Source organism: Cydia strobilella, chromosome 2, assembly GCF_947568885.1.
Source record: "Cydia strobilella chromosome 2, ilCydStro3.1, whole genome shotgun sequence".
Lineage (NCBI taxonomy): Eukaryota > Metazoa > Arthropoda > Insecta > Lepidoptera > Tortricidae > Cydia > Cydia strobilella.
In genome coordinates this window covers 2,539,784-2,556,680 of record NC_086042.1, presented here as the reverse complement: position 1 = coordinate 2,556,680, position 16,897 = coordinate 2,539,784, and the positions used below count along the sequence as shown (strand labels likewise).

The 16,897-nt window shown below is 40.0% G+C and overlaps 1 protein-coding gene across 1 annotated transcript in view; it reads left to right on the top strand.

Moving 5' to 3' along the window:
* LOC134755385 (cadherin-87A) overlaps window positions 1-16,897 on the top strand; it is a 59,245-nt gene that overhangs the window by 12,633 nt on the left and 29,715 nt on the right. The window contains exons 2-9 of the mRNA XM_063691939.1: window positions 8,179-8,243; window positions 10,013-10,137; window positions 11,315-11,401; window positions 11,637-11,753; window positions 12,905-13,030; window positions 13,806-13,940; window positions 15,175-15,367; window positions 16,479-16,591. Of these exons, the coding sequence (XP_063548009.1) occupies window positions 8,189-8,243; window positions 10,013-10,137; window positions 11,315-11,401; window positions 11,637-11,753; window positions 12,905-13,030; window positions 13,806-13,940; window positions 15,175-15,367; window positions 16,479-16,591 (951 nt within the window). The 5' untranslated portion in view covers window positions 8,179-8,188. The remainder of the gene's footprint in view (window positions 1-8,178; window positions 8,244-10,012; window positions 10,138-11,314; window positions 11,402-11,636; window positions 11,754-12,904; window positions 13,031-13,805; window positions 13,941-15,174; window positions 15,368-16,478; window positions 16,592-16,897) is intronic.

Sequence of the window (16,897 nt, the reverse complement as noted above, 5' to 3'; positions counted from 1 at the left end):
AGAACGGCCACGCACCGCCCCGCCCCGATCCGAATTATTTCGCCCCGCGACAGCGGATTGACGAACTTTTTGCCGACCGCTCAGTACTGTTGTAAGCAATTTACGGCTCGGCCACGACATTGCGCGACTGGCGGCGGCGGCGGCGGCGGCAACCATAGGTTGGAGCGAGACAGCGATCGGTCCTTTCGTTCCCACCTATGGTTGCCGCCGCCGTCGCGCAATGTCGTGGCTGGGCCGTTAGGTACTCAAAAAATGACGCATGCCGCGTGTACAGACCTACAGACGTGCTGTTCACACATAGAATTAGAAACGCAAGTGATTTTTGATGTATAGCGTGTCCGCCATGGTGTTTTAGTGGGAGCAAATTTTATTAAATACTGTAAGATAGGTTCTTTATCCGATGATCTCATTCGGAATGCATGTATGAATCTGGCATTTTTTTGCGATATCGCAGGTCATCTTTTAGTAAGTAAATGTGACGTTTTCAACCAAAAGGTACCACCACATTGTCGCTTGTCGATAAGGTTGATTTCGATTTGAAGCTATATGGAAATAGCGCCTTATTGACAACCGACAATAAGTACCCTTTTGGTTGAAAATGGCACAAATATTCGAGTCGTTGCGTAACATATTTTCGGGTAGTGCCGAATACATTAGAATATCGGGACATTCTTATGTAGGGAATTAATTTAAAACAAGTAGGTTAAAAATAAATCCTGCAACAGAATGTATTTTGTTGTTTAGGGTACAGGGTAAAAACGCGACCCTGTTACTAAGACTGCTGTCTGACTGTCCGTCTGTCAACAGACTGTATCTCATGAACCGTGATAGCTAGACAGTTTAAATTTTCACAGATGATGTATTTCCGTAGCCGCTATAACAGCAAATACTAAAAACAGAAAAAAAATGAATGCTAAAAAACCCGGCCAAGTGCGAGTCGGATTCGCGCACGAAGGTTTCCGTACCATTACGCAAAAAACGGCAAAAAAATCACGTTTGGTGTATGGGTGCCCCACTTAAATATTTTTTTAATTCTGTTTTTAGTATTTGTTGTTATAGCGGCAACAGAAATACATCTGTGAAAATTGCAACGGTTCACGGTTCATGAGATACAGCCTGGTGACAGACAGACGGACAGACAGATGGACGGACAGACCGACAGTGGTCTTAGTAATAGGGTCCCGTTTTTACCCTTTGGGTACGGAACCCAAAAAACGAAATATAATACAATGAATAATACAAATCATCTATTGTTCGAATAGTATCAGACTTTGATTATGACTTGTAGCAACGGAAATGAAAGTGGAATACTTTTTATCTCTAACAAAAAGTGCAAGATCTCTAAACTTACAAACCGAACACTGTCCTATACAAATATACCTGAGCGCAGCATGAATGGTTATTGTATGAATGATATTGAACCGTATTGTGAAGGATTAAGGTTGATATTCGCACGGACTGTTTACTTAGCCAGTGTAGTACTTACTGTAGATGATATATTAGGGCAGAGGCTTGACTTGCAGGCCATTAATTTAAACTTTATTTGAACATTGTGCAAATATCGCGATGAAGGTTATAGGTATCGGTGAGTTTCCTAATTAATAAAATAAGTGCTCGCGAATTCTCGTTTGAGTATTTTAACATGTTTATTTTTTTTACTAAACTGCACTGTCCTCAAGAAAAGCATTTGAAAGGTACAAAAGTCATTAGTCAGTGGCAACAATGTTAAAAAAAGAATTTAGTTATTTAGACATAATAAGTATATTTGCCTTTATAAGTCTTTTTGCATCATTAATATGTTTGTTTGATACCGTTGCATTTTATATTTAGCGATGCAGCCCATATATACATTTGTGTGTGTCGTATTTGTTAATGGTAAACCAATTAGTTACAGCCGGCTGGTAACTGGTATTGGGCGTGATCTTTCAGTAGGTATACAATAAACGCTCAGTAATCCGGCACCCGAAATCGGCTGTGTAAACACATCGATCAAGTATTGTACATCGATCGATGTGTAAACACTGTAAACTGCCGGATTATAGAGCGAGCCATCTAAGCCGCTAACTGTCGGATTACTGGGCGTGCCGGATTGCCGAGCGCCTATTGTATTTTCAATGTTGAGAACTATCTTTCTCTTTATTTTCATCAATAAACTTAAGACAATAGTACCTAATAAGGTAGAAGGTAGAATAGGTAGGTATATAGACAGCAAAACGTTTTGTTACAGTTAAGTATCATATTAGTTTTTTTTTCTTGTGTAATTTGACATTTATATTTATGTACTCGTAATTATTTTTTGTAATTTTGGGTTAATTTTATTGTTTTTAAAAATTGACATGTAAAAGTGCCCCTGTGGCCTATTTGCTGAATAAATGTTTGATGTTTAAGCTTCTGTATTACCTTACTTCTGTGGCACCCTACTAAACCCGAACACGAAACGTCGCATTATGCGAGTGACCTCCGCAATTTGCCACCGTTACCTACTACGCCGATTACAATACAGTTATGCGTTAAGCCGGTTCCGACACTAGCATACATCACATGTTGTGTCGAATTGCTTGGGGCAAGTCAAATGACAGTTAAATTGGCTTATGGAGACATCATGCTTATATGAGACAACTGTATCCTAATCACATAATCTTTGCGTCTCATTACATTGGTACTGAGCTCAAAGCGTAATAACGTAACGGACAAAATGTGATTTTTTAGGAGAGCCAAAGAACAGTTTTGTTAATACAAAAGTTACAAAACTGAGAAACAAAATCGCAACTTTTACTCGGGGTTTAAAAATAGTGGTAATAAGTCAAGTGGGTGTCCCTTTTATGCCTGATCATGCAGTTTGAAGAAATCATTCTAACAAAACAGTCTTTTTTTATACCACGTCGGTGGCAATCAAGCCTGATGGTAAGCAGTTACCGTTACCTACAGGCTATCTTAATGCTGGTCGTAATTTGCGGTACCGCATCATAGACAGTTATCAGTTATCATTAATGTACGTATTACATGTGTAGATCATAGGTAAGCAAAATAATGCTCACTCGGGGGGCGTCCGTTGTAAAACTTGGTGTTCACCCCCTCACCCGCTCCTCCCTCAGTCCCCTCGTCAGTCGTCATGCCTTCATTATGTCAAGAGCTTACGGGCTTATAACCAGTTGTATGGAGTGAGCCACAGATTTAATATATACGATTGATAACGCAAATACCACGATTTGTATTGAAACCAAGCGAGACTTTTTCATACAAAATTTACGCATAATATAATTTTTAAAGTTACTAATCTGTGACAGGAAATATGTTCTTGCCTTTGGGTGCTCGCAATTTTTGGGCTGTTGCAGTTAATTATCATGCAACGAAGCATTTTTTAAGTTTTCACGGACGTCCGGCTGCAACAACTAAAAGCGACGGTCAACCTCGACGCTTGGTCGGGGTTCGGACACGCGAAGTAGATGCATTTGCGCCTTCTATGGTATATTTATTTCTGTGGAGTGAACACTAAGCTAACTTGTCTCTCTATGGTGTAGATAAAAATGCATAATGCTGACAAGTCGTACTAAAAAGGTTTTGACCCACTTGGCGTAATGACACTAATCGATTCCCATGCGAGCAGAGCTGCGGGCACAGTATGCAATAAAAACGAAACCCTCAAATTATTGCATTTACGATTCGTAATTAGTTTCTTACAAGCAATTAATGTTCTCATTTACTTGACAAATATATATTCCATTCAAATCGTAAGTCGATCTTTACATTTACGGTGTGGGAGAGGGATATAACTATACATGCACAGAACTGTCTCGCTTACACACCGCAGCGGGTGATGGCAAGCTCGCCTGAGACGATTTTTTCCACTTTTCCTTACTTGCCAAGCATAACCCACATAAAGCTATATCGTATACACAATTTACTTTCTTGCAAACATTCAACGGCAATCTACTTTACAAAAACCGGTCATTCCAATAGTAATCCAAATCAATCATACGTAGTTACAGATCATTCTCACGCGCATGCTCTTGCGCTTGCGTCACGTGTGAATCTATCGCAATGCCATTGTGGAGTTGCTCTGGTTTAAACTTGGGTGTCGTAAGGACATGCTGGGATCATGATCAACCTAGTTGTAGTTAGCTAATTATTAAAAAAAACCGGACAAGTGCGAGTCGGATTCGCCTACCGAGGGTTCCGTACTTTTTTGTACTTGTTGTTATAGCGGCAACAGAAATACATCATCTGTGAAAATTTCAGCAGTCTAGCTGTCACAGTTCATGAGATACAGCCTGTTGACAGACAGACGGACTGACGGACAGAGGAGTCTTAGTAATAGGGTCCTGTTTTTACCCTTTGGGTACGGAACCCTAAAAATACAATATTCATATTCATATTTATTCATTGCATCCATGGCAGGTACACAGGTGTTACATATATAATATAGAGCCGTATAGATTATAGGTACCATGGACGTCACCAAGGGTTGGCAGCCCCCCCCCCCCCCTTCCCTCCTCCCCTTGGCCATCAGCCATATGAACTGATAGAGAGCAGCCATAGCAGTGATAGAGAGGCAGGAACCGAACTTTCGTGTTTCGCGGTAGGCCCTGTGTTTGTGCTAGTGACGCCCTCTATGCAGAGTTTTGCGTAATATTCCCTATTTACTATAAAAAAAGTTATAGTGAAGTTGCGACTTGTGGCCTGTGGGACATAAGGTTTAGCTCATGTCAGTAATGGCTAAAATTTGGTACGCTAACTGATCACATCACACATCACACGTTATCCTAAGTTATTATTATTACCAAACGACAATGTGAGTTACATGTCCCAGTTACTCACATTCAAGTACTACACGGAGAGTTGTCATATAGAACTTACTTTATTAAACTTCAACTGTCAATCACTCTTCAACCTTACTGTTGAAGAAATAGAGTAGAATTTAGATGTAAGGATTGAGAAGAGATACGACTTTCCGAAGGTACACTGAAGTGTGTCGCGAATTAGTTTCACAACTAGTTTTTATTTAGTTTTAGTTTTTTTCTGTCGATGCAATTTTGTGCGTTTGGAAACTGTACGTTCCACTTTTGGATTTATTGGTCTTTAATTTAATTGTTTCGTTTAAAAAAAATTGTAGTAACGCTCGCAGACGTTTCTGCTTCATAAAAAATAGTTAATTGTTTCGATTGTATGTATTCGTTAGATGCAATACGTGGATATATAAACTAAATTGTAGCATGTATAAGATACAGATACAGGAAATGTATCTCGCCTGTAAGGGTGCGGCGATAAAATTAGCTTTCGATTCCCTTAACTTTGCGATGTCCACAGGAAAGACGCGAACGAGTTAAGAAGACTATAAAATGTGTATAGGTATTGACCTAAAACCTAAATGGTACAAGGTATTAGTTGAAAAGAGCGGACCCCAAATCGTGGCAAGAATTGCAGAGTGAATGTCAATATGTTCCTTTGAATTCGCAAACATGTCAAAAGTACTCAAAACTCAATTTAATGTCAGGAAGTGGTTTTAATTTAAGTTTCATTGATCCAAAGACACATACATACAATCGAACTTGGCAAGTTAAATAATATATACAAGGTTTTTAACTAATCATAATCAATTCATCATAAATTTATCAATGATCTAAATTTTCAAAAATAGGTCGAAACTACTTTTACTTTCAACGGCTTCTAGCCTTAAAAGTCCATTATGCAAATTGACCAATTATAATTTTGACTTAAGACAAAAGCCTAAACAGTATTGCGACATAAAGTCATTTAGATTCAAGAGCGATTCTCACAGCCTTAAGCCTAATCTCGGCGTTACCGCAACCTTGTCACAGCCAAAACAATGGCTTACAAAATAATAATTACAATTACAACTAACATTTACAATTATGAAGTTACACGGCTATGTTACTGCATTTAAGTCAGTATTTTGACTTCGTGAAGACTGTCGTATTGGTTCTTTGTACGACTGTGGCGCCGCCCTATCGGATATATCGGATGTTTTAGTTATCTGACAGCTGTCAAATAATACCTATACATTTTTTAAATTGTGTTAAAATAAGTGCTTTGATATTTTATTTATATTAATTTTTTTGTACATTATTTATTTCACGTCCATTAAAATAAACCTTAATGTATCCTAATTAAAACTATTTTGTACTAATTAAATATATAGGTATTTGAGATACATAAATATTAAATAAACTAATCATTAAATTAAAACTAAACTATAATAAATCTTAACATAAACATCTGTTTTGACTTTATTTTTACAAGACAACTTTGACGTGTGAAAATACTGATAAGCATGTTTTGACCGTGGCCGCTAGTAAATGATTAAATGCTCGGACCAGCGGGCGCAGCATGGTTCCATTTTTATCGCCTGTCACTATGCCCGTCACTATCGCACTTACATACGTTATGTAAGTGCGATAGTTTTATGTTAGAGCGGATACAAAATAAGTTTATTAGGTATATGTATATGAGGCAATACGGCGTATACCCGTTGATGTATCCGACATTGTTTATTTTAGGCATGGTCGGATACAATCAGCTGAAAGTCAGAAGGAAGCTAGCACTCGTTACATATATCTTTAAGCTGCTTAGGGGTCAGATATACAATGCGGATATATTGGGGTCGGTGGGTATTTGTGTTCCGCGCACTTGCGGGGCGCGCCGTCAGCCCGGGCTGCTGGCCGTGCCGCGCGGGCGCACCAAACTGCTGCGCGAGGCGCCGATGGCGCGCGCCGTGCGTTCCCTGAACCTCATAGCCACGCATATAGACCTATTCTCATGTACGATGAGTGAATTCACAAAAGTAGCATTATTAAATCTTTGTTATATTGAATAGGTAGTTATGTAGGAATAAAATGATTTGTTAGATATAGGTACTTGTATTTTGTATGTTTATACATTTAACTTTTTGCTAAATTATCGCATTGGGTTCATCCCGTAATGATAATTGTATGTGTGGAAATAAAAAAAAAAAAAATACTTGTTAGAACGTGACAGGCCTGGTGACAAGCGATAAAAATGCGACCGTGCTACCGCCGCTTAGGTCAATTGAAACAATTAACCCAGTGCAGATCCAATTGTATAATCATTGCATTTAAACCGGGAATATCGAATTGATTTTTTTATTAAGTTTGTGGTAAGTAGGTCATGGCGACAATGTGTTTAGTAATTTATTATTAAGAGGGTGCTAAGGCAAAATTGTAGTTTTTATATTTAATTTTTACACGTTTTAATCAAAAGCAAATGCCATGGAAAAAATTACCTACACGGAAACTAGACTATATTTTTGTAAGGTAGGTGCCTGCCCGGTTTTCATTTGTATATTACCCTGCATACCATAGCAGCCTTATTCTACTCTCATTTCCCTGGAATCTCATTCCCCTGGCTATACCTATTCGCAAATTCCCAAGAGATTCCGTTTAGCTGTTTTGGTTGTAGATGGAACTTGGCACGAGTTACACAGTCACCAAAAACGAGATGCTAATAAAGCGGAGTTTCCTGGGAATTTGCGAATAGGTATGGTCAGGGGAATGAGATTTTTTTACAATCATTATAACAGCAGTATCATTTAAGTAGGTATAGCCAAGGGATCCGACGTCCAAAAATTTAAATAGTAGTACTTATATTTTCAGAGGTAAAAGATAAAAACACGCGCGACGGCTATATCTTTTGCTTTGATTTCCTTTTCACTGTGCCGATATATCGGGCCCTCGCCATAATAAATATACATGGTAGGTGCTCAGTTTTTTAAAGTATTTTTAATGTAAATGGCCATGTTAGATTCAAAATGATATGGTGATTAATCAACGAAACACACTAGCGGCACAATGTCAATGACAATGACATTGTTGCGAAGGCGACCTTGCTTCCGATTGAGGGGGACCTAATTGAGAGCCATCAAAGACCTATTTGCTGCCTAATAGAGAGCTATCCAAGTCCTATTTGCGAGCCGACGATTTGAAAGGCATTCTATTATGATAAAGCATGAGTTTATAAAGGTTAATAAAATCTGTGCCCAATTTTATATGCCAAATGAAGTTATGAATAACCATGAAATATTGCGTTCATTAATAACTTAGTCCCACAAATTATTTAAAATAATAAGCAAGGAATAGGTAGATTAATAGGTACCATTGTTTCACTTGGAACTGAAGTAAATTATTGTTATGTTTGTTTCAGACCACGCAAGATGGAGATACGGTGGTCCTTGCTAGTCCTATGGGCGGCTATTTCGTGGATTTCAGGTATAAACATTGATCTGCTACTCATTTCAGAAATATAAGGTCCAATATAAATACCTACAACCGATTGTATTCGATACCAGGATAAAATCAGGAAATAATACAATGAATGCACTTGTGATTATGAATGACATAATCATAAACTCTGATTTAAACTTTCACGATTTTTACTCATTATTATTTACAACGAGACCACGAGAGTCTCCGAGACCACGGGGACAACGCCGTCCTCGAAACGTTGGAGGTAAATTTAAAACTTATTTTACACGATTAAGTCCCGTCGTTGTAAATAATAATAATCATAAACTACCACCGGTTCATAAAAAAACATCGGTGTGGGTTTCAAAACATAATGCGTAGACGAGAAAACATACCTACCAAGGTTACAGTTTAAGAGAAAATACCATGTAGGAAACAAAGCACTACTTCACAACTTCATATTTCACGCCCTTGCTTTGCAATAAATATCCTTCTAAAGGGTTTTCCGGCCATATTTCCTCACCTTATACTATTTTATCACATTCGTTCTGGGCTAACCGAGCTGACCCACTGATTAGCTTGGTCGTGTTAATAGGCGCGAAATGCTCGAAAACAACGCACTGTTATAGCGAGTGACTTTCTCTGGCCCTGTAGCTGGTGCCTTTTGCGGGCTTGCCCGGAGCACCCCGGAGGTAAAGAACTAGATTAACTAGAAAAACTATAGAAGTTTGATTAGATCTCAAAAATAACCCCACTTATAGTTATGGTGCTGGTGCTGCGTTCTTAATATTCGCCTAATATCTTGCTTTAATGACAGAATGTCTTATACACACTCCATCAACGATATAAATCCGATCATTCTGTATGGTGGTTGTATGTAGTTGAACTAGTAATCTCTTCTTCTTCCAGTGCCATCTCCTATCGGAGGTCGGCTATCATGAGGGCTATACGAACTTTAGACGCAGCCGCGCGGAATAATGAGCGTGTACTCCGTTTGAACCATGTTCGGAGATCTTTGAGGCATGAGTTACGTCTTCGTCCGGATGATCTTTTACCTTGGATCTTTCCTTGGATAATGAGTTGAAGAAGTTCATATTTCTCGTTTCGCATGATATGACCAAAGTACTGTAGCTAAACTAGTAATATGCAGAGGTAAAACACTTTATTTGTTTAGTAACGAATTGTTAGAAAATTTGTACGTAACAAAGTTTTTCATTAATCTTTGAGTCAGATAAGAGTAAAAATTAATATCGTATATCTTTTTGTCGAGGTATTTTTGCTCCGACTGTTAACCATCAATTGTTCTAGTTATTTAATATAATTAAAGTGTCGTTTCTCGTACTTTCTCCGCCGGCTCGGCTGATCGCAGCGCAGCACGGTTACCAAAACGATCCCTAAGAGCAGTCATTAAGACGTTAAACACATACCATTGCCGTAACTCGTCTTTTTGACTGGTACTTACGAGTATTCGGAACAGTACCGGCTTTAGAATCACTTATTTAAAACGACAGTAGTCGTGCTATAGTAAGTGTGCAGCTTTGGGTATATCTGCAAGTTACAAACACGAACCTTGGAAGATAATTTTTTGGCAGTCGTGTAAAAAATGTTTAAGTACGAAGAAAAAAGCCGTACCGATATTGATATGTAGTTTTCATATCCTTGGTTTTACAAGTAAGGAAGGAAGTAAGGAAGGGTGCTTAGTAAAGGAGAAGTCGTTTCGTCGCGGGGATCTGTAGAACCGACGCATATTCCAGAAAAAGCCAATGAATCATCACTGTATCTAAAAATTCCAGATGCGGAATCCGCAGATGTCCTCCCAGCCTTCACACAGGACATGAACAACTTACCGTTATCAGAAAGCACTTTGGTCGGCTCAGTTGTCTACACGTTGCAAGGGACCAATCCCAGTGGCGGACCAGTGAGTATAATATGTACGAGTATCATAAGTAGGATACTAGGATGTCCTCCCAATCTTCACACAGACGAACAACCTGCCATTATCAAAAAGCACCCCGGTCTGCTCAGTTGTCTACACGTTGCAAGGGACCAATCCCAGTGGCGGACCAGTGAGTATAATATGTATCATAAGTAGGATACTAGGATGTCCTCCCAGTCTTCACACATGACATGAGCAACCTGCCGTTATCAAGAAGCACCCCGGTTGTCTCAGTTGTCTACACGTTGCAAGGGACCAATCCCAGTGGCGGGAGTATAATATGTATCATAAGTAGGATACTAGGATGTCCTCCCAGTCTTCACACATGACATGAGCAACCTGCCGTTATCAAGAAGCACCCCGGTTGTCTCAGTTGTCTACACATTGCAAGGGACCAATCCCAGTGGCGGGAGTATAATATGTATCATAAGTAGGATACTAGGATGTCCTCCCAGTCTTCACACATGACTTGAGCAACCTGCCGTTATCAGAAAGCATCCCGGTTGGCTCAGTTGTCTACACGTTGCAAGGGACCAATCCCAGTGGCGGGAGTATAATATGTATCATAAGTAGGATACTAGGATGTCCTCCCAGCCTTCACACAGGACACGAACAACTTGCCGTTATCAGAAAGCACTCCGGTCGGCTCAGTTGTCTACACGTTGCAAGGGACCAATCCCAGTGGCGGACCAGTGAGTATAATATGTACGAGTATCATAAGTAGGATACTAGGATGTCCTCCCAGTCTTCACACATGACATGAGCAACCTGCCGTTATCAAGAAGCACCCCGGTTGTCTCAATTGTCTACACGTTGCAAGGGACCAACCCCAGTGGTGGACCAGTGAGTATAAAATGTATCATAAGAAGGATACTAGGATGTCCTCCCAGTCTTTACACAGGACATGAGCAACCTGCCGTTATCAAAAAGCACCCCGGTTGTCTCAGTTGTCTACACGTTGCAAGGGACCAACCCCAGTGGTGGACCAGTGAGTAATGAGTATATGAACAACTTGCCATAGTATTGAAAAATTATGGAGTACAAAAAGTCTTTTAAATAATCTTCCATTGTAGAGTGACTTAGTCAATTTGTGTAAGAATGTCCCTATAATATGTATTTATTTGCCGCCGTGCTAATGTAATACCTACCTTTATTTCAGGTAAAATATAGTCTGGTGGGGACTGATAAGTTTTCAGTGGATTCTGTGTCAGGAGAAGTTACTCTAGTCCAACCCTTAGATAGAGAGGTAAGAATAAAAAGTTCTTATTGCACATTAATACTAAATGTCGCTAGCAGTATACATCATTACATATAGATGTGCTAGTTGTACATTGTGCAGTTGCCAAAAGTTTCAACAAGTTGGGAGGGTTGTCGAAACTTCGTCACCAGATAGCGCTGTTACATTTTAGATCAGATAGTAAAAATGAAAATTAGAATTATTACAACGGGTGTCTAACTGTCTACACAATTTAATCTTTCAGAAAAATGATACACTGAAGTTCCTCGTGTCGATAAAGAACGAACACAACGAAGGTCAGACTGAATCCGTAACTGTGATAGTATGGGACGAAAATGACAATCCACCGGAGTTCAAAAATGTAAGTCGACTTCACTGGCGACCGAAGAGCTGGCAGCTTACTCGCGCAACGTATTAGCATCGCAATACAGCGGGGAAATGCTGCCAGCATCCTCGGCACCATGCCAAAGGGGCCACATTTTCTAGATTTATTTTAGTTTTATTTAGTTTAAGTTTTTAGTTTTTATTTAGTTTTATTTTATAGATGTTCGTTTTTAACAAATGTATTGTTATTCCCTTAATAAGTACCTACCTATAGAAGTAACGAATACCTAAAATAATAAATACCTGTGCCATAGAAAAGTGTGTCCGTATAAACATGTTGCCACGCCCTGGTAGGGTCCATGACTGTACTTATTTAATTTTAGGAACATCTGTAATACCATGGTTTGCAACAAATGAATGATAATAACATTTTAAACTCGCCTTTTGTACACATAATTAATGTCTCGCGATTAAATTTCATTTAATGCCAGTTTAGTGTTGTTTTAATTGTTTACCAATATCTCAATTGACATTTTGCTGGGACGTCAGTCTTCCGTGACCACAGCTAGTGCAACCTAGCTGAAAAGTCGGAAAAAGGTAAAATAATGAAATTTAATCGCATTAGGTCCGTTATGTCATTAATTAAACAAATGATTATTATAATTATTAGAGTACAACTGATAGCTGATGGGGTAGACAGGCTCTTGAGCGGCAATCGTGAACCGCAAGATACAGCAATAGAAGGTCTTCTAACAAAATAGCTCAATGATTTTATTAAGGTTGCAAGTAATCCTTTAATAAGGGCGCGACAGTTCGTTGTGTCGTGGAGGTCCAAGGAGGAGGGTTTTTGTCCACTAGTGAATGTCTTCCTTTGACGTCTTTTATGTGATGACGATGATTTTTTGTTAACTTCTAATTATCAACACATGTTTAACGCTTTGTACAAGCTTAGCATGTAATTATCGTTTTAATTTTTCTATTATAAATCCTGCACCTAACAACCGTCACTTTCTAGCCCAGTGGTTGACTGGTAGAGAAGGATTTATAGCATTAAGTCCGCCATTTGTACTTATAATTTTATGTGAAATAAAGTTTAAATAAATCATTGTAAACAGGGTTATACGAAACTAGTTAAGACAGATCACGACATCATCGAAACGACATCATCGAACTGACAATTGTTTACAGAGTCCATATGAAGTATACGTACCTGAAGATGAAGTGGTTGGGAAAACAGTTCTACAGAATATCTTAGTGGAAGACAGGGACACGGTTGGTGACAATCTGGAAGTCGGCTGCTTGCCCAATGAACAGGTATCTATCACCTGTATACTTAGATATAGACAGACCAGACACGCCCAGAAACAGACCTGGAAATTTGAAGCAATGAAATATTGTTTTACCAGGCGTGGCTCACTGCGATTTCGTCGCGTCGCTACAAGTACATGCGGCCCACACCAATTTTGGTGTCTAATAGTAGTTGCCGCGCACCGCTACGGCACGGACACGTGCTCGCGCTTGCGCCACCTTGCGGTCATATCTGTCATAATAGATGCGTTTTGTTAGAGAGAACCTTTTGTACTTAGTACTTTTATTTATTCTGTGACTTCACTAAGATATTTGGGGCATTTTCTATGAAAAGGGAACTTATTGTCAATGGCGCTTACGCCGCACAGCGTCGCGCGGCATTGCATTTATATCGGAGCATCGTTAATAATGGCGTAAGCGCCAAAAAGGTCCCTTTTTATAAAAATACCACATTTAATTCAGTTCGTAAGGGGCGAGAAATGGATCTTTAATGTGATCTTTAAATATTAAGCGAATTCCGCGCGCGGTTGAGCTTTGAGATCGAATTTAGCCTGAGGTGGTGAATTGTTCTTACATTTCAACAATTGTATCTCTAGTTGCTGATGCAATGTATTCTTCAAAATGAAACACTACTAACTAGGGCTAAGGGCGGCCGTTTTTTAAAACATTTATCTTTAGTCACGAGGCTTAGATGCATGTTGGCATGTAGTTTATTCTTACCCTTATGTTTTAAGCAAAAACCATATTTTTTATCAATTTATCACTTTTCTCAATATTCCAGTGGCCCGAAGCTTGTGATATCTTCGAAGTGGTAGCCCTTCAGTCCTCGGCCAACTCCTACTCGGGTGTTCTGGTGCTGAAGAAACCTCTGGACTACAATGAGAAGCAGTTCTACCAGTTCCAGCTGTACGCTTCCGTAAGTATTATTTTGTATTTGTAAATGTGTAGGTACTTATTGAATGTAGATATTTCAAGGTCGTCCATTATGCGAGGTTTTCAGGGGGTCAAACCGAATATCACCAAATATCACGTGAGGGATAGATTGGTCGTAATTACGTAATTTTATCTGACTAAAATATACGTACCTAGACTAAAATATGGCGAATTCTGACAGAACAGAACCCTCCAAATACAAATTTTGAAAGATGAGATTAGGTCGGAGGGGGTCGAGGCAAATCTTACATCTCTCTAGTCAAAAAATCCTCAATATTGTTGTTTATAAACATTCCGAATTTAATGAGAATTAGAATCAGGATCCATATTTGTGATAACATAGTTGCATAGGTACAGTTTATGGTTGTAATTTTTACCCACAAATGCAGGTATACAAGTGATTGATTGGGTGTAGCACGCACTTATATTATGTATAAAGTAAAAATTTACTAGTAACATAAATTGCACCAAGTTAAAGTCTTTGGTATTACGAGTACCATCCAGCAAATATTTTGTAGGCATGTGTTGATGTGTTGAATTAGTAGGTATTGGCTGGATTATTGAAGAGACGTGTTTAGACTGATATCATTAAACATCCTCACTTCTTTTGTGAACTCGTTAATGTTTGCAATATGAGCACAAAATCTAAACATTGACGTTATACGCAGCACAACGCTTAACGTGGTTGCTGCACTTCTTGCTCGTTAAAAATCTCTTAATATCCAAACACCGGTGTTAAAGGCCCAGGGTGGCCCAGGGTATGGATGATGGCCCAGGGGCTATAGCTAAGATGACAGATGACAATATTTATTGACAAACGCTAATTGAAAAATCAAATTATCGGGTTGATAGATGTAACCAAATCTCATGTCGTTTTTAGGGTTCCGTACCCAAAGGGTAAAACCGGGACTCTATTACTAAGACTCCGCTGTCCGTCTATCACCAGGCTGTATCTCATGAACCGTGATAGCTAGACAGTTGAAATTTTCACAGATTATGTATTTCTGTTGCCGCTATAACAACAAATACTAAAAAGTACGGAACCCTCGGTGCGCGAGTCCGAGTCGCACTTGGCCGGTTTTTATTTCTATACTTTCGCTATTTAGGCTTTGAATTGGGTAGGCCCCCAGATAATTAGGTCATATTTAATACGGACTTTGTCATCTGATTTGAAATTGAATGTATAAAATATATTCTAAATATCGTATTCCTTCCAGGATGGAGCCCTCAACTCCACAGCCCCAGTAGAAGTCAAGGTTGAAGACGTGCAAAACTCCCCACCCGTCTTCAGCGGCGCCCTCAGCGGGTCTTTAGCGGAGGATGCTCCGGTGGGAACCTTGGCTTTGGTGGTGCGAGCCAGGGATGCTGATCGGGTTCAGCCGCGACAAGTGTTCTTGGAGTTGTTGACCAGTAAGTTGCTCTTCCACCCGCGTTAAGTGGCCTCAGCGGGTCTTTAGCGGAGGATGCTCCGGTGGGAACCTTGGCTTTGGTGGTGCGAGCCAGGGATGCTGATTGGGTTCAGCCGCGACAAGTGTTCTTGGAGTTGTTGACCAGTAAGTTGCTCTTCCACACGCGTTAAGTGGCCTCAGCGGGTTTTTAGCGGAGGATGCCCCGGTGGAAACCTCGGCTTTGGTGGTGCGAGCCAGAGATGCTGATCGGGTTCAGCCGTGACAAGTGTTCTTGGAGTTGTTGACCAGTAAGTTGCTTTTCCACCCGTGTTAAGTGGCCTCAGCGGGTCTTTGGCGGAAGATGCTCCGGTGGGAACCTTGGCTTTGGTGGTGCGAGCGAGAAATGCTGATCGAGTACAGCCGAGAGAATTGTTCCAGTAAGTTGGTCTTCCATTCTTGTTCAGCGGGTCTTTGGCGGAGGATGCTGCAGTGGGAACCTTGGCGTTAGTGATGGTGATGCGCATGAGTGATAGTGATGGGCATGAGTGATGCTAATCGGGTTCCATTGAGAGAAACGTTCTCTGAGTTGTTTACTAGTAAGTGGTTCCAGTGGGTCTTTGGCGGAGGTTGCCCCGGTGGGAACCTTGGCTTTGGTGGTGCGAGCGAGAGATGCTGATCGAGTCCAGTCCAGATAAGTCTTCTTGGAGTTGTTGTCCAATAAGTTGTTCGTCCACCCATGTTCAGTGGCCTCAGCGGGTCTTTAGCGACGGATGCAAAATTTCTTCAATAGTGCATGCCTGTAACTACTAATAGTCCTTAAATTAATGGAACATAACGTAACTTCTAGTTAGCTGGCCTTTCAACCTAGATCACAAATTATGTCCGTATTGGGGTTACACTTACACTTTATCAAGAAAGTATAGAAACCTGTTACAAGCCTTCAAAGCCACCTTAAAGGTTCTAACGCAGCGTACTACGTAGGCGAACAACACGCGAACGCGAAGAGAAGCCACTATTTGACTATACATTCCAGGAGGCATTTAAGGATTTCTTAAATTTAAGAATTTCATATAGTTGGTCCTTCAAACCGGATTATAAAAATTATCTACGTAATATATTTTTCTCATTTTCAGATCCGTTGGACTACTTTTTACTAGACAGTGCCTCAGGCAACCTGGTGACAGCTAAACCATTAGACAGAGAAGCCCTAGCCGATCCGTCGTCGCCTCTAAATCTTACAATTAGAGTAAGTATTCAACATTTTGTTCATTTTTTCATTATAATTTTGTTCGTTCTTTAAAAATCAACATTTAGGGTAAACTCGCATTATTTGGTGACACGCCTAATTCGGTGATACAAGTTTTGAAGCATGACACCCAGGAAAGCTAGTGAATTAGGGGCTTTTAAATGGGACCTCACGGCTTTACGGCTTCGGCGGCTTTGCCGTGAGGCCCATTTAAAAGACCCTAATTCACTAGCTGTCCTGAGTGTCATGCTTCAAAACTTGTATCACCGAATTAGGCGTGTCACCAAATAATGCGTGTTTACCCGA